The following is a 22,919-nucleotide window of genomic DNA, read 5'->3' on the forward strand; positions in this document are numbered from 1 at the left end:
ATTCTATCCTGAATAGTCACAATAGCTAGGAGGGACTAAGGGCTTCCCAAGAACCAGTATTGCTCTGAGTTCCATATACGTATTTAATCCTATAATCCTGATAATCGCCCTAGAGGGAGAGAATATTAGCAACAGCCCTGATTTTACAGATGAAGAGCCAAGGCACAGAGAGTGCAAATAACTTGCCCAAGGTCACACAGCTGGCCCTGGTTCCAGAGCCAGGACCTACCTGGCTCGAGTCCATGCCCTACCTTTGGGCTGCCCTGCCTCTAAGAACCTGCCTCATGGGGCTACCCAAGCTCCGTGTGGAAATTGTCAAGAAGGTGTAAGAGGGTACCACAGCACTTCTCCCCCAGCACTGCATATGCTAGGCCTGGGGAAGCCCAGCCCGGCCGGGGCTTCTGTGGAGGTGAGGGTGGGAGGGGGAGCTTGGTCTAGGCTCTTCATGGCAACTCTCACTCACCAAAGGTAGGGTCTCATAGAAGAAAGGCTGGAAAACCACCACGAAGGACTCCTGCTCGTTGTACTTGCTGGAGGCCAGGAGATGGTTCCAGCTTTCCTGAGGAAGGGAGCAGGGGTGTGTATCCAGAGCACCAGCAAGCCCCAGCCTGCCCCATTCTCTGACCAGGGAGTTCTGAGTGGCCCCGAGGTCAGAATCACTCATCTGTGCTGTTCTGAATTAGACACTATTCAGAAGCTCCCCCTTATCTCACACTTCTGCACCCTTTGATGAACTAAATCAGCTTTTCATTTTCCTCTGAAGCCCCTGGCATCAGGTAATAGCAAAGATGGACCTGAAATATATTCTCTGGGAGCTCAAGAAATACATGCCAGGCCAGCACACACTAGGGCTCCCATGCTCTTCTCAAGGGCTAGGTTCCGTAGAGGAGGTGCTATTAACCACCCCAAAAATATCATTTCCAAAGTGAGAAGAGCCATTTACAGCTTCATATAGGACTTCCTTCTTAAATAAAAATAATCATGGTAACACATGTCAGGAGGAACTTGTGCTTTGAGTTGTTTGTGGACAGGGATGAGGGTGTCACTGAGCCATCCACACTCCCTTGGCTCCCTTGCTCTAAACTGGAATGGCTCATCTTCTAGAATCTTGACTTTCCCAGGGGCTGTGGCCTGGGGAGCAAGCCCAGCCTGGGCAAAACCAACTCGCCAGCTACGGATACAAGTTACAGGTGCTGATGACAACCAAAAGCATTTCAGAATGAATCTGCAAAGTTCTTGATCTTTGACTTTAGGTGCCACCACTGCTCCCCACCCACACACTAATGTTTAGTCCCCACTTTACACAAGGGAATATCAAAGCATCGCCGGGAAATGAATGAAGAGGGGCTCTCTTTGTTCCCTGACTCAGTCCTGAATTCAGTGGAAGAAGTCCGACATTAAGAAGCCTGCTCCCCCCCAAAAAAAAAAAAAAAAAAAAAAGAAGCCTGCTCCCTCCTTGTTCCCACCATCTGTGTTCTCCTCCCGGACCACCCGCCCCTGTGGGCCAACAGCCAGTCTTACAGGGTGGGCTTACCTGATAGGACCACTGGGCCACCACTTTGGAAAGCTTCGAGGTCTCCCCTGAGTACCTGCAGAGCTCTGCCATGGGGCTGCCAGTTAAAGCAAACCAGAAATGAGAGCATGGGTGCAGTGTCTGTCATTCAGGCTGCCCATGGGGGAAGAAAGGAGCTGGGGGCGGGGGGGGGGGGGGACCCTGGGAGTTGCTTAAGGAGAGTAGAAGGAGAAGTTGGAAATCTTACGAGGTTCCAGAGAAGGAAGGAGGCACACGTTGGGGAGAATAAAGGGTAGGGTCTCCCTCATAGGATCGATGCACGGAAAGTGCCCCCTACTGTGCCTGACACATGGCAGTCAATGAACAAATGCTGGTTTCATTTTACTTCCTTTTTTACCTGAGCTGAGTCCCTTGGTCCCATTGAGAGACCACCAGAGTCTCAGAGAGATCCACCAGGTTCACAAATGCATTGGGGACCTAGGAGGATATAAGAGAAAAGATGAGCATTTGCAAGGTCATCATTGCTTCCCCAAGAGCTTCTCTGGAACCCTGGGTTTGAGCCCTTTTGGTGTCTGGTTGAACACAGTTTGGACCTCTCCTTGGAAGGTGTTTGGCTGGAGTCTGTCCAAAGCTGCCAACATAGCCAGCACGGTCAGCCTGGTCATTCAAAAGGGTGTCATTCACCATCCATCCGTCATGGTGGCAGGGCATCTCCCCACCACAGCATCAATAGGGAAGCAATATCTTGGTGGCAGTGGGACTGAGAGAAAAGCTGCCTCCCCAGGGAGTAGAGGGTGGGGGTGAGAGCTCCCCTGGATTCTCAGGACTGCAGTGCTCATCAAGGTCCCTTTAGAAAGGGAAGGCCCTTGGACTGTAGGGGCCTCAGGAAAGGGACAGGTCTCTGACACCCCAGGGAGGGACTGTGTCTATCCCTTCTTCCTCCCCAGAAGTCTCGCTCAGAAATATTCTTGGATTATGAAGAGTTCTACCCCTGACCCCTGGCCCACGTTTTCCTTAAAAGGTGAGAAGACAGGCTCCTTCATACCCTTTGTCTTTCCCTTGGGTGTTGAGCTCCCTCCCAAGTCCATTTTTCCATCTGCCTGTAGGCCATTGGAGAGTAAACTGGAAGCTGCCCCATCAACCCTTGAAAGGGCAGCTTCCTCCTGGCTGCCCAAGGTGTCTGTGTTGAAGGGCAGCTCTGGGCCTATGGTCCCTGGGCCCTGGGGAGTCTCACCTCCTGATGCAGGTAGTCCAGCACCCCCGCTAGCATGTCCAGGCCTCCTGCCGCGTGCCTCTGCTGGGAGAGGAGAAATGTGCTGAGCGCAGGTGGACAGGAGTACGTGGGGCCCAGGATATACAGGCTCCTGCCAGCCTGACCCTCTCCCCTCTTTCCTCCAGCTGAGTCCTTAAATCCAAGAGTAACTGGGTTCCCCTTTGGGACCAGATTTTCCTCAGATAAAAGTGATTCCATTAGCCTTTGGGAATAAGTCTGATCCCAGATTTTTGTCCACTCTGTCCCCGACCCATCACTCACCAGGAAAAAAAGACTCCCCCAAATGGCAGTTCCTTGTCAGGAAAGGGCAAACCAAGGTCAGGGCCATTCTAAAGCTCACCAGGAGGGAGGGAAGACCCAACTACTCTGGATTTAAGAATTTAAGGATTTAAGGACACAGATGGGTTTCAAAACTTCTGCATGGCACCCTTTTATCAGACCTTCCCCTGCCACACGGGTCACCAGGGAGAGAAGGGTTCAGGGAAAGAATCTGAGCCAGCTTCTGTTACTGGGTATTTAAAGACAACTCCTACCCCACCCAATTATTTGTTGGTAATGAAAATAAACAAAGGAGAGGATCACAAAAATCACCCTGAGAATTTACCTTCTCAGGGTAAAAAACAAAACAAACAAAACAAAACAAAAAAACAAAAACCCCTAATAATGAATTTTACAACAAGACAAACTCCTAAGCAGCCTGCAAACCAGCTGTCCCCTGAGGCAACTTGGCTCCGACAGGAAGACATGGGAGACCGAGTTGAGTTGCCAGTCTGTTCTGTCTCCCAGGGGGACAGGGGCAGGGACTGTGGAGACAGCTGTCAATCACTCAGGCTGAAACAGCCACAAAGGGCAGCTCCCAACCCCGCCTCTTTGATTGCAACGGTGTCCTCTCAAGGCCACTCCAGCCTGCTTCATTGCCATAGCCAGCGATAAAGTCTTTTGTCCGTTTCCTGCAGCCTAAGCATGACATTCAGTATCACACTGTCCCTTCACAAGAGTCTTAGGAACTCTGCCTAGAAAGGTCCTTGCTGCCCATCGTCCCCAGGAAACCCTGGGGATCCCTGTGTGGTTTGACCCCAATGGCAAGCCCTGCTTTAGAAACTCCTTAGGTAGTGGTAAATGGGTATTTGAGCTTTGACTTTTAATGTTTTCGTTTTTTGTTTTTTTTTTTGTTTGTTTGTTTGTTTGTTTTATGATAGTCACACAGAGAGAGAGAGGCAGAGACATAGGCAGAGGGAGAAGCAGGCTCCATGCACCGGGAGCGCGACGTGGGACTCGATCCCGGGTCTCCAGGATCGCGCCCTGGGCCAAAGGCAGGCGCTAAACCGCTGCACCACCCAGGGATCCCAATGTTTTCGTTTTTAAGGCAAAAGCATTTGTTCATTGTCCAACTAAAAATAAAAGTGAATAGTGCATAATGGGTACATGCACACAGAAATGCGTCATGTAGGCAAGAATGCTTAAAGTCACATATACATGAAAGGACACAAGAATCCACATAGGAATGCTTGAATACAAGTAATGTGTATTTATCTTTAAGGAATCATGAATAAGTATAAGCATCAATGAATGCATTCAAACATTTGAAAAAACAAATGCTGGTGTAAACAAACTCCTTAAAATACAAGAGCACATGCCTGCATGTAAGAAGAGAGGATGGATTTATGCGTGAGTAGAAAACTGATGGATGGGTGAGTAGATATGCAGAGGGATGAAGCAATGCCTAGATGCTTGTTTGAGCACTTCAATGCCCGGATGCGTAAATTCATGAATAAATGTTGGTGTGTATAGTGACCAGAGCAGAGAATAAACAGGGCGTATAAATTTCACTTGGTGCTGGAGAAAACAAGGAGTAAAGTAGGGAAATAAGGCTTCAAGGTCTATATGCTACAAACCCAGGAGATCTGCAGGAATATTGTTCCATGAAAGCTGGTCAGGGAACGTGGGCCTCCATCAGCATTCTCCCAGGACCCAACATCAGTAATGGAAGCGGGCAGATGATGGTAGGCTAGGAGTCCATGGGAACATGGGGCATTTGGGGGAAGGCAAGAGTTTATGTTGTGGGAGAGGGGCACAGGAAAGAGGACAGCACCTCCAGAAACCACCCAAGCCTGTGCCACGGCCTGGTGGCTGCCCTGGGTGGTGGCTGAATGCACAGGGGCAGTTAATTGGTCTGCCACAAGTGGCTTATGCACCTAAGGCTTCAGGTTCTTGAAGAAGGGTCTGTGTGCCATTTATGTGCCACCATAACCTGGGTATCTAAGCCCCCCTTTATACTTTCAACTAATTCTAACTGGGACTTATCTCCAAGAAAGACTTAAGTCATAGATAGTCACCTACATAAATAAAAAGCACAGCCACACATTTCATGTCCTATTCCCAGGAATGCCCAAGGGCCTGGAAGTTACAGTCTACCTACAAAAACACTAGCTTCCCCTTATCACTGGAGGCCATTGGCCAACAGGTGACAAGAGCACACATATCCTCCTTTATTTCCCAAATTCAGCACTTAGATACAATCAGGGTCATAAGAGGCAAAGGAGTTTTAACTAGGAAGCTGATTTTCCTTATCACAGAATGATCATTGACTCAGCCTCTCTATACCTCAATTTCCTTTTCCTGGTATGAAGGATGGTATGTTAAAAACACTCTTCCTGTGTCTGGCTCCTTGAGCCTTTAGATATGGACACCTATTTATTCATCTGTTGTTCAAGTTCTGAAATAGCTACCACCAGGCCCAGCCACACAGGTTGTAGACCAGGCAGGCTTAGGGTCACTCCTACTGCCCCCACCCCTGCACCTGCAACCCTCTGCCTCCCGGCTTGCGGTTTACCTGTTGGGCAGAGGGACAGAGGTGACCCTGGCTTGAGTTCTTGAAAAACACAGTGATGAGCTTCCAGTCATTTTGAAAATCAAGTTGCTGAAAAAAAGGGGCAAGAGCATAAAAAGAGGATGGTGAGAATTGGCATCAAAAGAAAATTTTCAAGTCGTTCAATTTCATGACCCACACCCATTGAACTGTATTTATGATTTTCTTTTCAAAAGAATAAGTAACACAGTAGGAGTCCAAAGTTGTATAACTGACCAAGAAGGCAATTTGGCAAAATACATCAACAATTATTTTTTAAGGGCATACCCCTTCATCTAATAATTCCGTTTCCTAACATATATTTTAAGGAAATGAGGATACATGAAAGATTTAGTTGCAGTGATGAAGCCTTATTTATAAGCATGAAAAATTGGAAACAACATAAATGTCCAAAATAGGGGACTGCTGTGTAGATTGTGGAATACTCATAAGATGTAGCTGTTAAAATGATGCTGGAAAATGTAATTATTGTCATGGGATATATTACATTGAGAAAAGCAGGTTATAAAAAGTATCCACATCTAGTAACATGCCTGTTTAATAAAACATACACAGATATATATGTTTAGAAAAAATATGGAAGGAAACACGCACCAAGTTGTTAACAGTAATTATCTCTGGGTATAAGGTTGAAGGATGGTCTTAATATTCCTTCTGTTTATCTGTGTTTTCTGATTTTTTCCTCTAATGACCATGTATTAATTTCAGAACAAAAAATAAACTTTCATTTTGTCTCTTAAGAGGCAACATGCTGCACTCGAGGATACTTGGACTATGGCTCGGGCATTTTAGATTTTAGCTCTAAGTAGCTGCGTGGACTTGGGCAGGTCCCATGACTTCTGGGGACTTCAGTTTCCTCATCTGTAAAATTATGGGATTGTGTTCAGGATCTTGTAGTCATTCCCAGAAAGCTGTGACTATTCCAGAAATTCTGGGATCCTCTCAGTAGAGAGAACAGGTCTTGTACTCGTCACTGTTCCTGGAGAACCTGGAATCACCTAGCTTTAACCTCTGAACTTTGTGATGAATGCACAGCTGGCTCATACGGCATCTGCTCTTGGTTCCAGAGGTCTAGGCTCAGGGCCTGCATACAGCTGGCTGGGCAGCAAGGCTTGCCTTCATTTAGTACTTGCCCATAAGGAGGGCACAGATGATCAGAGGATGCTTATTACAAACTTATACGATTTACCCAGTAAAGAGTGTCTGAACTGCTAGGAGAGCAGGTAACAAGGCCGCAGCCTGGAAGTTACAGGACTTCCACCTAAGAACTAAAACAAGTGTGGTAATAACAGCAATCATCACCCCAATGACAGTGACAACCACAGGCTTTCACTGAGCAATGCTTTTGTACCAGGCACATCTGACAGCCCATTTTATCCTCTCTAAGTCTGTGCGGCAGGCTCTTTTATTGCATCCGTTTCATAAATGGGGAAACTGAGGCCTGGAGAAGTTAAGAGTCTTATCCAACATCACAGTTAATAGGCCAAGAATTCAGGATTCACACTCAAACTGTCTCCCCCTGGAACCTCAGCTCTCGCCTATCTCCCTAAGTGAGAAGTCACGTTTATCTGCTGACTTCGGCAGCATGACACTGGGAACATTAGGGGTAGTTCTGAGTTCTAATGGGCTCCAGAGAATCGCCATGGGAAGGGCATCTTTGGAGAGCCAGGCCACACTGGCTCCTGGTTCAGGGTACAGTGGCAGCAGGGCCACGGCCGCAGTGGATCGGGCTTGATCGCCTCGCAGCAGCCACGGGCAGCCCCACGCCCTGTGAGATGGGTCCTCACCTGGTTCTCCTTCATGCCCCTCACCAGTTCTTCTGCCTGCACCTGCAAGTCTCTGCGAAGAGGGAGGGAGCAGAGAGAGAAATCAGTTGGACGGAACTTTGTTGAGGGCTGGAAGCTTGCCCCTGGCCCTAGTGCAGGTGCCAGTCTCAGAGCCTGGGGCCACAGTGTACCACCCCTGGCTCCTGCAGGGCAGACGCTGACCTATTTTTAAAATTAGGCCCATCAGACAGATTGAAATCCGTGCACGAGACGCATTTTGACTTTGATTTAATTCAGACCTTTATTTCTAAGCCTCTTTAACTCTGCCAACACTCGCCACCCCGCGATCTGCCCAGATGCCGAAGACAGGCAGGAGTACATGACCCCAGAGAAAGCCAGAAGTGGGACTTACTCAACACCAGTGTGGGGTGCCACTCTCTTCCCAGGTGTGCACACAGGCGTCAGAACAGAGGGGTTGAAATATCTGATGATGTCTGAAAGGACTAGAGAGAGAGCTGCTTTGAGGCTGTGGCCCTGCTAGCTGGAGGAGACCTGTAAAGGCCGATCCCCGTGGGGTGAGGTGCCAGGGAGGCTGCCGCTTTTGCAGAGCACGCCCTTCACGACCACCATCAGCTGTGAAGTCAGCCTCGGAGGGAGTGGGGCCCTGCGAGCAAATGGAGCTAAAACCTAGCATCTATCAAGGGCTAGGCCAAGCCGGCGCCTTATGCGTGAGTGCCTTGTGTGAAAGGGAAACTGAGGCTGGGAGAAGCTAAGCAAACCACTCAAGGTCTCATGGTAAGTTGAAGTTGCTGGGGCTTGAACCAGAGCTTTCAAACACCAAGCTTTTCACTGTCGTGCGCCATCAACTCGTTAGGGAAAGTGTGCTGGGACGGGGCCCCGGGGAGGCTGTCTCCCAGCCCCCCTTTCTCCTCCTGAGAGTGACAGCAGGGCGGGAAAGCTCCAGGGAACACACGTCCCAGAGCTGACAGCCAGAGGACCGCTAAAAATAGTGCTGTCAGGAGCAGTTAAGTTGCATCTTGCTCCCAAGAGAGGAGAGGGCAGAGCAGGGAGTGTCATGGGAAGGAGAGGCCTCCCCGCACCCCTTTCCAGGGGCCCCCATCCAGAAGCGCCTGGGGCTTTGGGGGAGCAGAAGGCAGCCGGCCCTGTGCAGCGGCAGACATGGTGGTTTTTGGCAAAGCCAGTCAGGACGTCAGGAGACCAGTCTCTCAGCTTTGCCAGCCTGGGCGGCCACCTAAGCCATATGGGACTCGGGCTTTGTCCTCAACCCAAACTAATGAGCTTCCTTCCTAAGTCCTGACAACCTGAAGGAGGAGCCCCTTCACACAGGTGGTGAGAAAACAAGAAGTTCAGAGGCCAGGGGCAGACGACAGGGACAGTGTGTGCACACGCACGTGAATGTGTGCACAAGTAGGTGCCTGGAGAGAATCTGTGAGAGCAAATGACACATATCTCAGGAAAGTCATGAGAGCAAATGGCTAAACAGGATTCCTGGTGCTAGGTCTTTGGAGGAGAATTGCTTTCCAAAGTAGAAGTGTTTGTACGGTATTACTCCTCTGGGATCAGAGGTGACCGTGGATCTTTCCGCCTAAGTGTTCCTGGCATTTTGTTTTAGGTCCTGCCGAGTGCCTCATCTGTCCTTGTTGCCTCTCTCTTAGTTTCCAGTGGGGCCACAACAAAAGGCAGAGGCAGTGGGGCCAGACCACCTGGGTTCAATGGGACTGTGCCATGGACTCCTCCTATAACCTTGGGAAAGTCTGTGTACCTCCCCGAGACTCAGTTTTTCCATCTGTAAAATGGCCATGGTGGGAGAGGATGTGGCTAGATCTGAAGAAGGACAGACGGGCTGAGCCAGATGAAGTGTGGGCCCACCCCAGTATACCACTGCACTGGCCTGGATATCGCTGGAGCCCCTTCTCCTGGGCAGACCAGGGGCTCCTCTTGCCGGCTCAGCTGCCCAGCTGAGCTCCCGGTCCGTCTCTCCACTCCTTCCCACTTTCCCTGAGCATTAGGTGGGCTGGAGGCACCAGCAGCTACAGGGGAGTCCTGCCTTTGTGGACATGCAGGTGCAAAATCTGCCCTCACCATCCTGCCTTCAGCGGCAGCTCTGGCCAGGGGACTCCTGGTCACTCCTCGCTGAATGAGGGGCAGTCAGGACTCGTTACCATGTGGACGAGGGGCCCAACAGTGGGGACAAGTTGACAAGTCAGGCAAAGCAGCAGTGGTATTTGTGCTTCAGAGTCTAAACTACATCCCATCTTCCCAACCCCCCCAACCTCCCCACTACATTTCTTTTTTCCTACCATTGATAGGTAAATAGGGCCAAACCGAGGCAGAGCTGTGACAGTCACTAAGTCATTAAAGGCCTCTTTTGGGACGCTTTGAGCTTCTGCAAGAGGAACCTCTTGCCACTTTGGCCACCAATATCCCCTTCACCTGTCAATCAGATCCTGGAGGGCTAGATACCTGGCCTCAGCCTTCCCTGCTGGATGGTGAGGGCTGAGAGGAGGGACAGTGTCTTATTCATCCCTGTCCTTTGCAGAGAACCTAATAATTCCTGGGCCCTTGGAGAAATTCGAGGGCGGGATTGACAAGGCACTATCTACCTCACTTGTCATTGTGCTCACTGGAGTGTCAGCTCCAGAGGCTTTTTGCTCTAATTATGAAGTTAAAGGTGATTTCCCTGTTCTTGACTCGTGAGCACCAGGCATAGGTGACTAACATCCCACTAGGCTAATTCAGCTGGCATTAGGGGCTTGGGGGTTTCGGAAAGACTTAATAAAGTCGTGAGGGACCTCTGATGGTAAATGAAAACAACCAGGCCACAGATTGCATATTCATAAGCCCATGTACGTGTAAAAAGGCCAACATGTTAACAATGCTCATCTCTGGGTGGTGGGATTACAGTTAATTTTTATTTTCTTCTTTTCATTTTCCTGAACCCAACTGACATATTTATTTTATAAGTAAGGGACTTATCTTGAAATGAAATAGACTGGAAATGAGACCTGGGTCTTCTCGGTGCAGGGACAGGGGTGGGAGAATGGTGGATGGTTTCCCTAGAGGAAGTGCTAGAAGTCTAGCCCTGTGGTCCTGGGGAGAAGGAGTCTCAGGACGCTGACACCCCTGATGTCTCCCCCAGGCCCCTTAATCTAATGTCTCCTGGTTTCTCTTTGCTCAGAGATCCTCCAACACATTTCTCACACATCCTGGCACCACCCTGCCCCTCCCCACACCCTGCCCACCTTTTAGGGTATGTGACTTTTTATACTCAGACTCTTTCTCTGTCCTTTCAAAATGCCTCCCTACTTCTCCTCAGGCTCCATGATGAGGTGGGCAATAGGGTACAGTCTCTTCACTAAGCAAAATGCTGCTGTGTTGAGAGGGATCGGGACAATCTGGAATCTGGCCCTGAAGACACAGGACTCACCTGTCACCACCTCCATGCACACCTGCTGTGGCCTTGGGTCAGTCCTGCAAGTAAAAGCAAACATGCAAGCATCAGACTGCATTCAGCAACCTTCTCCCTCAACTAGTGGAGTCTAGTTCGTAACAAGCTGTGGCTCAGCATTGCTCCGGTTCTGGATTTACCCTTCCCGGAGTTAGAGACACACTGCAGATGGCTATAAAGCCACCAAAGTGGAGTGAACAGCTTTAGTGGAGTTTCCTCTAGTCTGGCCCAGTGCTGGAAGGGGATGCAGCCCCTGGTGTGGGATGAGACAGATCCAGGTCCCCCAGAGCAGAGCCAGGAGACAGGTGGTAAAAAGCAAGAGCTCTGTGTTTGGTCCTTCCCATTTTTCCTTCCCAGTCACCCAGAGGACCCAGGGGGCTTTGTGGGCACAGGCGCATTGGACTGGGAGGCAGGAGGCTAGATTCTAGTCCCTGTTCTGCCACCTGTTCCCAAGGATGCCTGGAGCAAACCATCTCCTCCCCAGCCCTTGGGTTTCCCCATCAACAAGGCCAAGAAATGAGAACAGATCCTATGTGAGGCCCTTCTCAGCTCTACGGCTCTGCGCTTCCATGACAGTTACCAATTTTGCTTCTCCAGGTTGATGATCCCGGAGTCTGGAGGCTGGAAGAGATAAGAAGCATGAACCACCCAGCCAGAGAAGGCAGCAGAGCCTGTCCTTGTGAGACACCAGTCGCCTGTCAGACCCTCCCTCCCACCCATAAAAGGGAAACCATGGATCCAGAGAAAGCCTAAATCTGCTGACAAATATCAAGTTTCCTCCACAACATGTTGGCCAGAACTTAGAGCGACCGGAGGTGCGTTTTCTTCAGAACAGAAGACAGGCACAGGAGAGCTTAGAGTTAAATGCAGCTACGTAGACGGTTAACCTCTACATACATGTACAATGGATTGTTTTATTGCATGACCATCCTAATCTGAAATTTTATTTATTGCCTAGTTCCCCTGACTCAAATTTAAGTGCCACGAGGGCAGGAATTTTGTCTTGTTTGTCCTGGACTATATTCCTTGGACCTAGAACAGTGCCTGATACATCACAAGTACTCAATAAATATTTGTTTGCTAAATATATTTTGAACCAACAAAGTAAGCTTCTGGTTTCCTCTTGATAAAATGCTGGACAGCACAGGACACCATCTGCTAAAGAGGGTCCCTGGCTGTAGGACTGAGGGGAGACAGACCCTGCTAACCCACCTGGGGATTATGTCCTCTACAGGGTCCTAGGGAACTTCGGAATCATGCCCAGTATATAGAAAGTATTCAGCATGTATTAACTATTGCCAGTATTTTCACAGGTTCTGACGTAAATTTTCTTTCTTGAAATTCCTGGAAGACAGTATCTCCAGGTGCGATGGTGACAGGTGACAATTGTACCCACACTGCCTACACCCATGTCTGCTGCCGCTTCTGTTTAAAGAGCCTGTCTGGCCTTAATGACCCAGCTCAAATGACAACCAACCTATAAAACTGGGTCACAACTCTGGAGCCTTCTTGGGAGGGCAGGCTGACCACAACCTTCCTCTAAGTGGGATGTCGTATTTTACTCAATAAGCAGTTGAAAGGCAAAATTTCCAGGGAAAGGCAGAAAGTTGAACAAAAATTGCACTACAGTGCTAGTCAGGAATCATAAGCCGAGATGCCAGGCAGGTGAGGTCAGGAGGGAGGATGGCTCCTGGGCTGAGGCAAAGTGGGACGGCCTGTGCCCAAGCAAAGGGGATCTGACTGATAGCAGAGCTCCTGCCCAGAACAAGCCTGTTGGGGCTGATGAGAGGAAGAAAAGGGTAGACCAAGAGGAACAAGGTGGGGAGATGGGGGAAGGGCTCAGTGAGAAGTCACAGAAAAGGAAGGCTGGGACAAACCCAGCAGACTCCTACGTCTCCATCTTGCCCGCGGCAGCCATACTCTTCCTTGGCTGAGCATGCTACGGTACTAGAGATGCAAACCTAATTAAGACACAAACTCTATCTTCGAGAAAGTTGACAGAGTGGATTGTAACCTCCTTGGCAGGGAAAATGTCTAGAGCTCTTAGTTGAGCAAACAAAGCAAAACAAAAAACAAGTCACAGATAGTATTTTGCAGGTTAATCTTATTTCTCTCTCATCCTATATATTGGGGTGTGTGTGTGTGTGTGTGTGTGTGTACTGAGGCAGATTAGGTGATCAAACGAGATCTTCAATTTGTTATTCTATATGTGTGTGTATGTTTTTTTCTTATACTGAACATAGATCACATATGTTAGTTTGCAAATAATTTTTACAAGCATTTGCAAGTCTGATCTTTAAAGTTCTGTGAGGAAAACGTTGTCCAGAGCAATTAAACAAACATGTGCTACAGGCATAAGTAGGTAAGATTGTACCTCGGTTACAGAAAGCTCCAGGACCTTGGGACGGGCATACATACACACATACATAAGCACCAGCATTATGAATTCTTTTTTTTCCCCTAAGTTCATCAATTTCCATGATTTTCCCCCTGCCTGATACTTTCTATAAACCAGGCTAAGTTCACAGCTGTGGTCTTTGGGCACATAGGAAGGCAGCCTCCTAGGAACCGTGCTCTCAGGTCTCACCCTGGAGACTGAGATGCCGGTTGTGTGATGCTAACAATCTGGGATAGGGAGGCCATCGTGGAGTGGGGCTGTGTTCGAGGCCAGGCCAGCTCACAGGAGGAGACAGGGGAGCTGAGGGACAGGCAGAAGCCCTGGGGTCTGTGTCATTCATGAGCAAGAGAGCTCCTGTTGAGCTGTGACCAAAGAAGGGAAGTCACCAACTGTAGATGGCTACAACTATAGAAACCTGATGTGGTGGGCATCTCAGGGAATTCCCTACCCAGATGGCAGAGTGCTCCAGTCCTCCAGCTGGTGTCACCTACGTTTCGGGCACATGGGGACACATGGGCTCAACAAACTCCATGTGTTGTGACGTGAAGTCTCTTTTCTCCTTTACTTCCCCTTCCACATCTCTCCTGCCTGTAGACCTCCACCTTCACCCTCATCAACACAGACTTACAGTCATGCTTAGCACCCATAGGGCAGATGAGGGTGGGAAGCCCTGCTGCCAGGTTCCACTGGGCCACTGGTCTGTTTTCTAATGGCAAGTCTGGTTCTTTCTGGAGGGCTGGCACTGTGCTTGGGGAGGGGGATAGGGCTTGCAGGGAGGGGGCAGGTGGGACCCAGGGGAAGGGGCGTGGGGTTGGACAGAGAAGACAGCCTGCAACAGGGATGGAGAGGGCCACTGGGAAGAAGCCTGAGTAAGTGGAGGAGGGAGGAAGACCCTGGAGAGGATTGGTGGGGTGGAGGGATGTTCTAGGTGCAGGGGTGAAGTGGGGCTCTGAGGAGGAGCAGAGAACACTCGACTGATCAGTGTTGTGGTCAACGGGAGTGCTGGCACTGGGGCAGCAGGGCTGTGGGCCCCTCCTGAAAGAGGCCAGGTGGGGCTGTGAGAAGCCAGCACTGACTTGGGAATCACATTGGCATTCCCCTCTGCTCTCCAACCCCCTTCTCTCCAGACCCTCTCTTTCTGCTTATCCCTTTCTCCTCATTCTTTTTTTTTTTTTTTTTTAAAGATTTTATTTACTTATTCATGAGAGACAGAGAGAGAGAGGCAGAGACATAGGCAGAGGGAGAAGCAGGCTTCCTGTGGGGAGCCCAATGTGGGACTGGATCCCAGGGCCCCAGGATCAGACGTTTAACCACTGAACCACCCAGGCGTCCCCTCTCTCCTCATTCTTTCCACCTCTCTCGTTGCTTTCTTTCTCCTTTACCCGATCATATAAAATACACCACTTAAAATTCATTAGCAAAGATTTATTTACCAAGCAGGTAAGGATATTTTTTCTTTATCTCATAAATGAAGCTTAAGAAATGATTTTTAAAATTCTGTGTGCAAAAAATTAATTAATTAATTAATTAATTAAAAAATAAAAAAATAAAATAAAATTCTGTGTGCTCTTTGACTTAATTTATCAGTTGGTTTAATGTATTAATGAGAAACCCTGAAAGTTTCCTCATCCTAATGTAAAGGGAGGCATTCATTTGATTAAAAAAAAAGGACACAGACTCTAGATTTTAGAATGCCCCCAACTCAGAATATTTTTCTCTCTCAAAATGAAACACCCTGCCTGGCAACCAGGAGTTCATTCTAAGGCTCCCAGTCCCAAAAACTGACTCCCACGTTCATCTCCTTGAAATACTTACTGTGTCCACATTGCCCATGGCTGCCACAAATTTAATATCAGAAGGTCTCACAGAGTGGACTGCAAAAACAAAAAAACATTTATGAAGGTCAGATCTACATGAGCCAAAGATGCCAAATGGGAGGGCCAGACCCACATCCCCCAGCCTGAGGACAGATGCTGAAGGTTTGTCAGCCAGAGCAATGGAAAGCTGAAGACCAGGAGGTCACTGGGAGCCATAGGAACCTGCTGGAAAGAGGCTCACTCTTCTGCAAGCCACAGGTGTCCCATGGAAGGTCTCTCATGGCCCTTCTTTCCCTCCTGCCTGGCCTTCCCTCTTCCTCTGGTTTCCCTCCATCCCTTGGCTCTGCATTTCTGGGCCCCCATTAATGAGGTTAGTAAGTTAAAACAAAAACCACCTGGGTACAAAAGGGAGCATGTTAACTGAAGAGTGCCAGAGAACACCACTGAAAGTCTGTGAACACATATAAACCTCAGATGCAAGCTATATGCAAATTGGTCCTCCAGGAAGCCTCCGTGACCCACCCAGGCCACCAGCAGTTTTAGAATTAAGTCTCCCTAGAAACCACTGACCTCCTGATCATGTTACAGGGCCATTAAAAGTAAACCGCCTAAAGAAACCATTTCCTAAGAGGTATACCGATTTCTTTTTCTAGCTACACTCCTTATATAACGGAGGAGTAAGAATAGCACGCTTAACTGGAAACTCTGATAAGTTAGTGCAACGCAAACATAAGCAAAGCCATTAAATGCGGTCTGTGATGCAGCCATTTCATAGGATAGAGCCAGAGAAGACAGCCAGCTCAAGAGCAACATTCATACTATCTAGGTGTTAGACAAATCCAGCCCATTAGAGAAAATGTCTATGGCATCCACTGCAGCTTAAATCCAGGAGGGCAGGTGAATGACCAAGCCCCAACCCACAGCTCCCATGGCAGCATCTGCATCCCTGGAGGTGAGCTCTGGGAGATTGCCCTCACCTGTGGAGCCGTGTTGGTTTGCTCACTGGTGTCCCTCTACAGAAACGGCTGAGGGGAGAGGGGGAAGAGTGAAGGGTGGGGGCTGGCAAAGAGGCCCGAATAGCCAAAAGATGCAAGAGGAGTAGAGTCGGAACTTCTGCTGGCCACACCAGAGAGAAGATGCCAGCCTTCCAAGCTCATGGCTCAGGGCCACGTACCTGACTTTGGAGGCACACTAGATTCTGACTTCTTCGGGTTGCATGGAAATAGAAAGTTCTTCAGGCTCTGTAACTGAAACCAAATAGTAAAAACATCAACTGCCTTGTAGAGAAATATTGCAGGTCCTGAAAGCTCGGTGTACTTTGACCACGTACTTGTTCTCTCTGGGCTCAAAATCCAGAAGCAATCATGATTGCCCATAGTCATGTTCATCTAACTCCATACTCTACTCACCTAGTAAAAGGGGACGGGTGTCTATTGACAATGACCTTAGCAAGTGGCAGGTAAGGATGCCTCAGAGCAGTTGGGGTGAGGTGGGGGGCAGGGAGAACACAAAAAAGGATAAAAATCAATTCTTGAGATGATGGAAAAGATCTGGACACAGAGAGTGGTGATGGTTGCCCAGCAATGTTATGGTCTTAATGCCATTGAATTGTACACCCAGAAATGGTAAAAAATGGTAAATTTTATGTTATGTATATTTTGTCACAATAAAAGAATAATTAAGAGACCCAGGATATAATAGACTAAAAAAGTTAAAAAATCTATTCTTTGCTATCATATTTTTTTATATTATCTACTTTCCCTCTTTTGATTATCTACACAAAAGCAGGTATAGGAGGCATTATGCTTATATGCTGCTGGAAACAGTGAACTGGAAAATGGTAACTCTTGAGCTCCCATCAGATTAGGCTGCTGAGAGCAGAGGAGGGACTGGGTGACCAGTACTCAGGTCCTCAAGACCATTCGGGCCTCCTCAGATATTCATGCAAGTCCAGAGCAGCCTCTGTTTCTGTGAATCTCACAGAAAGCCTTAGGAAGGGAGATCATGTTTTCTCCCCAGAATCAAGAGAAGGAGGAGAAATATTCCAACAGAGGAAAATATGCAGTAAATAAAGTACTTGACCACATTTCACTGTCACAAGACACAAGTTAATTTCTCTTGAATTACTAATTTCTGTAAGAGATAAAGAATTTATTCTCAACTCTTATCTTATGGATGTTCTGGGAAGACCTCACCCAGATGCCTTCAGATAATTCATAGCATCTGCTTCAAAGTTCATAGAGATAACAAGCCCATTTATAACTCTCTGGACATTTCTCGGAACCACCAGCTCAGTCTGCGGAGTGATGAACCTCAAATTCCAGGAGATATAGTTGTGCCACCTCTGCTGTGCCAGGCAGCCCGACTATCCCTGGGAAGGTTAGCAATTCATCCAGCCCACCCCCTCCAGGCTTCAGGGCAGGTCCTGCCAATTTGCATCAAGAATTGGAATTACCCACTAGAAAGGAACCACACTCCCCTCACTTCTCTCACCAGGACAAAGCCCTCACCTCTGGCAATAGCTGCTCTTCCAATGCGTTCTCTCTAGGAGAGTTATGAGCATGGGTAGGTCCTAAAAGAAAGCAAATATGGTTCAGATTATGTAGTTGAAATTAACACCCACCCAGATTTACAGTTTCCTGTCCTTCCTCCCAGCCCTACCTATATGCCCAGGTCAATAATGTCCCTTGTGCTAGGAAAGTCCAGATTCATTCGTCCCAACTATCACTTCCATTGTCCGGGACACATGCTTCCATTAATGCAGCCTATGGAGACAGAATGCCCAGCTTGAAAAGCAAAAGTGTTATCTGGGAGAGGTCAGTAATAACCCTGTATCACCTTATTATCTAGCACATTATCATAGATCATTTTATTGGTTCCTTAACAAAAGGCAGAACTTTTGAGGAAGGTAATGTTGGACATACCTGCTGTTGTTTGGGGGACTCTGGGACAAAACAGGGAAGGCAAAGGATGGTGTGGAAATTGCCTGAAGTGTTACATGAATTTAAGAGCTAGCGGTGGGATTCCCAGTGGCCATGACTGTACATCTATGGCTGAACAGGAGCTGTCCTGAGGGGTCGTGCTAAGTGTGAAGTGGAAGGGAAGAAAAGGCAGGTAGAGAGAAACTACAAAGACACTATCCTCATCCCAGCTTACTTTGGGCCCGTCTTTTAAGATATTTACATTGTCTTTACCCTTTAAAAATATAATTTACATATAATAAAAGACTCATCTTAAGTGTATAAGCCAATAAGTTTTCATAAAATAGGGCAGCCTGGGTGGTTCAGTGGTTTAGCGTCTGCCTTTGGCCCAGGGAGTGATCCTGGAGACCCGGGATCGAGTCCCACATCAGGCTCCCTGCATGGAGCCTGCTTCTCCCTCTGCCTGTGTCTCTGCCTCTCTCTGTGTATCTCTCATGAATAAATAAAATCTTTAAAAAAAAGTTTTCATAAAACATTTTAAATACACAAATAACAGTGTAGTACAATGAACAGCACTCTAAGTAAAGGAACAGAAATTCACCCACCGTGCCGCTACCCCAATAACCAAAAGTGATTTGTTCACACGCCTGGGTATATCATCAGGCTCCAGAACAGGCACACTTTCTACTTCGTTGTAATCCATGTGGATGCAATCTTACTCCTGCCAGCTCCCTTTAATATTGTATTGTGAGCATTTTTCATGTTGCTATGTCATCTTCATGTTTACTTTATCAGTTTCAGGAGATATTTTATGATGCTGATATGTAATCAGACATCCTTGATGTCCTTGATGTCATCTGACTGCTCCCTGCCCAGTTCTCTGCCCAGGGTGCATGCTCCTTGTCAGGGTTTACCATGAGAGAAATCCTGAACTGCATGAGATAGTGCCAAAGAGGCCCCTGTCTTGGGGGAGAGGGCTTGATTTTTTTTTCTACCTCCACCCTCTTCTGCAGCTTTCCTTTTTGACCCTGAAAAGAATTTATCTAAAGTTTCACAAGCAGCAAGAGTGTATTTCACTTCCTGCCCTCTGTAAGATTAGGCACTGCTTTCCTTGTTGGAGCTTGTAGCAGGAATGATGGCTAGGACTTGCCCCCAGACCTCAGTAGCAAGTTTTACATTCCCAGAAGAAAGCTTTCTGGGCAGAAAGAGCCATATGATGGGAAGGCACAGAGTTGCAGATAAGCATGGTATGCTAGAAAAGGCTGGAGCAGGTTTGTAACTGGAGGGAAGGGGAATGGAGAGCAGATAGAGGAGGGTAGAGGAGGACAGCTGGGCTGTGGAGCTGTCTATGAGCAACAGGGAGCCACTCTGATATTCAGAAAGATGAGTGTTAATTTGTTAATGCATATTTTAAGATGATCATCACTCTGGGAATAGTGGGGTTGATGGATTAGCAGGGCAGAGATGTGAGACTATTTTGATAATATTTTTTAAGCCAGGATGAAAATGTGTATGGCAGCTAACACTTACACGCAGCTTCTATAGGCCAGGCATTCTAAGCCCTTACATGAAATAATTCATTTAATCCCTACAACTCTATGAGATAAACTCTATTATCTCCACTTCGTAGATAAAACAGGTTTGGCAAGGTTAAATGACATTTTTAAAGATGACATAGTTAGCAATGGTGATAGCAGGATTTGAAAATGGGCAGCCTGACTCTGCAGGCTGTGTTCATAGCCAACAAGCTAGGTATAAGTCATAGCCAAAGAACCAAATCAGCAGTTGGCAAACATTTTCTGTAAAGGATCAAATAGTCAATATTTTAGGTTTTACAGGCCATACTATCTGTCACTACTCAGAGACAGCTCTGGAGTAGTGCAAAAATAGTCACACACAATATGTAAACAAATTAACTTTATGGAGAATGAAGTTTGAATTTCATATCATTTTCATGTGTCATAAGATACTCTTCTAATTCTCCCAACCATTTAAATTTTAAAAAAACCTTTGTAGATATCAATGAACTGATTTTTTAAAGTTTATATGAAAAGGCAAAATAGCCAACAGAATATCAAAGAAGAAAAAGTCAGACAAATGACATGATCCAACTTCAAGACCAACCATAAAGCTACAACGCACTATTGGCAAAAGAATAGACAAGTAAATCCATGGGACAGAATAGAGAGCCCAGAAATAGACACATGTAAATAAAGTCAACTGATCTTTGACAAAGAAGCAAAGGCAGTACGATGGAGAAAAGACAGTGTCTTCAACAAACGGTGCTGGAATAAGTGACCATTCACATGAAAAAAAATCTAAAAATCTAAAATCCATTCTTGCCTCACAGGTCATACAAAAACGGTCATAAGGCTGGATCTGGCCCATCAGCCATTATTTGCCAACCAATCCCTGATCTGTACTGCCTCTGTGAAAAGATCATCAAGGTTAAACAGAAAAATGGCGTCTTGAGATAGACATCCTTCAAATAGACAGAAGTTTGCTCTGAATCATTTTTATTCCCACTTAGATTAAGGTGATCTGCCCCCTACCTGTCTGCCTTCATGAAGGAAGAGAGAGCACCATCTACAACATGACATTATATTTCTAATGCTTGGCTTTAGATTTTAAAAAATTACCTGGAAACAATACCAAAAAACAGAAACCAAGAGAGATTAAAAACAACAACAACAACAGACAATAGATAGTGAAAAGTGGTAGACTAATAAATATGTAACATCCACAACTCTATTAGCTTGGTGCTTTGTTTCTAGTTAGGGTGAGAGGTGAGCCAATCAGATATTTAATGGGGCAATCCAGGAAATGAGAAAGGTCAAAATATGCTCTTCACTTACTCCTGGTTAGCTAGAAATGTACATATGTTCTAGAAGGACCTGAAAGAACCCTAAGTGAAGAGAAATTTGAGAATTGATTGAATCTTTGTGTTCCTTCCCCAACCTACACACAGACCAATAAATAGAGCCTTACAAACCCAAGGTGTTTGAGCATGACCTGTCCATGTCACTGACTGATCACTCAACTGTACAGATCCAGGGCTGGCTCCTAGGATGCCAGGTTAAAGAGATAAAAATAAGAAATTAAGACCTGATCAAAGACGTCAGTGGCTACACACCATGAAGGAGGTCTATTCCAAAGTTTAAGTCTTGGCAAGTTACTAAAAAACCAACAAACCTCAGAAAACTCCAACGAATCCAGAACTGCAACATTTTATTGAACATTTGCAACCGAAAAGTAATAGACATGCTATCAAACTGAAAAGTGAGTCTTGTACTCAGGGATGGGAGGGGGGAAAAAGCAGTCATTGGAAAGCAGTTCTGAGTGGGCCCAGATGTTGGATTTTTGCAAAGTTTTCAAAGCAGCTATTATATGTTCAAGGAATTAAAGAAAAAAAAATAAAGATTAAAGACTCAACACACAGAAGTTATTAAAACAAATGAAATCCAGAGCTGAAAAATACAATACCGAAAGATTTAGTCGATTGGCTCAGCCAGACTTGAAATGGTAGGAAAAAAGAATTTGTAAGCTTCAAGATAGATGGAAAGATCAATAGAAGTTACATTTCTGAAAAATACAGAAGAAAAAAAGATTGAAGAAAAATAAACAGAGCCTCAGAGATCTGTAGCTACTGCCAAACACAGAAACATAAAGGTAAGGAGTCCCAGAAGAAGCAGAGAAAGAGGCAGAAAGGGATTTGAAGAGATTACGGCTGAAAACTTCCCACATTTGAAGAAAAATATTGAGCCACACATCAAAGAAGCTGGAAAAAAAGAAAAAGCTTCAGGTAGGAAAAACACAAAGACAATTTTACCTAGATACTTTAACTGTAATAATGGATGTGTCTAGGTGTAATTCTAAAGCCAAGGAAACCATTTCAAGAATAGCAGAAGAAAATCACGCACAGGAGACCAACATTATGATTAACAGCAACTTATCAGAAACAATGGAGGCCAGAGGACGACAGAATGACACATTCCAAATGTTAGGAGGAAAATGACCTCGGATAGAAGCATGACGATGTAAGAAGGAATGAAGTACAGAGAGAGTGAATATGTAGATAAATCCAAAATAATATTGACTGTATAAAACAGAAGCCAGCAAACTATGACCCATAGGTCAAATCTGCCCACAGCCTATTTTTGTATGGCTCTCTAGAGAAGAATGGTTTTTTGTTTTTAAAGGTTAAAGAAAAAGAAAAGAAAAAGAAGAATATGTGATACAGACCATGTATGAGCCACAAAACCTAAAATATTTGCCATTTGGTCACTTAAAGAAAAAAATCTGCCACCCCCAATACAAACTATAAGAATAATGTAGTGTGGACTATAAAACATATGTAACATCTTGCCGTGTGGGCAGATTCAGATGGAGTAAATGGAGTTGCACGAATCAGGTTTTTCCTTTATCTGGGAAATGATGAAAGTACTCATTTAATTAAATTTTAATAAGTCAAGGATGCATGTTGTGATTGTAAATGCCACAAGAACAACAAAAACACATATAATCAGCAAGTTCATGTTGGGCAGGGTAGGGTGGTGGAAGTGAAACCGTAAAAATATGTAGTCCAAAGGAGGCAAGAAAGGAGAAAAGATCACAAAACACATAGGACACATCGAAACATAAATAGTTAGATAGTCTATTTAAACACACTTGGGAAGACCAGAGAAGAAAAGCTGAAGGGGGGTGTATAAGACCTTCCTTTAGCATCTAAAGAGGGGCTAGCTTTATTCCATGTGACCCCCAAACCAGGAGTGGATCAGGGGAGATGGGTTGTCTCTTGGAGAATCACCAGAGCTACTGGAACAAGAATGGGCCCCTTGGGGCACTGGTCCAAGCAGAGGTGAGGGATCAGGGCAAGCAGATGACACACATACC

The 22,919-nt window shown here is 46.5% G+C and overlaps 1 protein-coding gene across 1 annotated transcript in view; it reads right to left on the bottom strand.

Moving 5' to 3' along the window:
• The window catches only part of PLB1 (phospholipase B1), a 194,555-nt gene that overhangs the window by 83,133 nt on the left and 88,503 nt on the right, over positions 1 to 22,919 (bottom strand). The window contains exons 2-12 of the mRNA XM_041757008.1: positions 16,280 to 16,352; positions 15,104 to 15,162; positions 11,471 to 11,511; positions 10,870 to 10,913; positions 7,834 to 7,924; positions 7,443 to 7,494; positions 5,620 to 5,706; positions 2,748 to 2,810; positions 1,911 to 1,990; positions 1,535 to 1,610; positions 464 to 559 (exon numbers count right to left, since the gene is read on the bottom strand). Of these exons, the coding sequence (XP_041612942.1) occupies positions 464 to 559; positions 1,535 to 1,610; positions 1,911 to 1,990; positions 2,748 to 2,810; positions 5,620 to 5,706; positions 7,443 to 7,494; positions 7,834 to 7,924; positions 10,870 to 10,913; positions 11,471 to 11,511; positions 15,104 to 15,162; positions 16,280 to 16,352 (762 nt within the window). The remainder of the gene's footprint in view (positions 1 to 463; positions 560 to 1,534; positions 1,611 to 1,910; positions 1,991 to 2,747; positions 2,811 to 5,619; positions 5,707 to 7,442; positions 7,495 to 7,833; positions 7,925 to 10,869; positions 10,914 to 11,470; positions 11,512 to 15,103; positions 15,163 to 16,279; positions 16,353 to 22,919) is intronic.

The sequence above is a fragment of the Vulpes lagopus genome, chromosome 5 (assembly GCF_018345385.1).
Source record: "Vulpes lagopus strain Blue_001 chromosome 5, ASM1834538v1, whole genome shotgun sequence".
NCBI classification, from domain to species: domain Eukaryota; kingdom Metazoa; phylum Chordata; class Mammalia; order Carnivora; family Canidae; genus Vulpes; species Vulpes lagopus.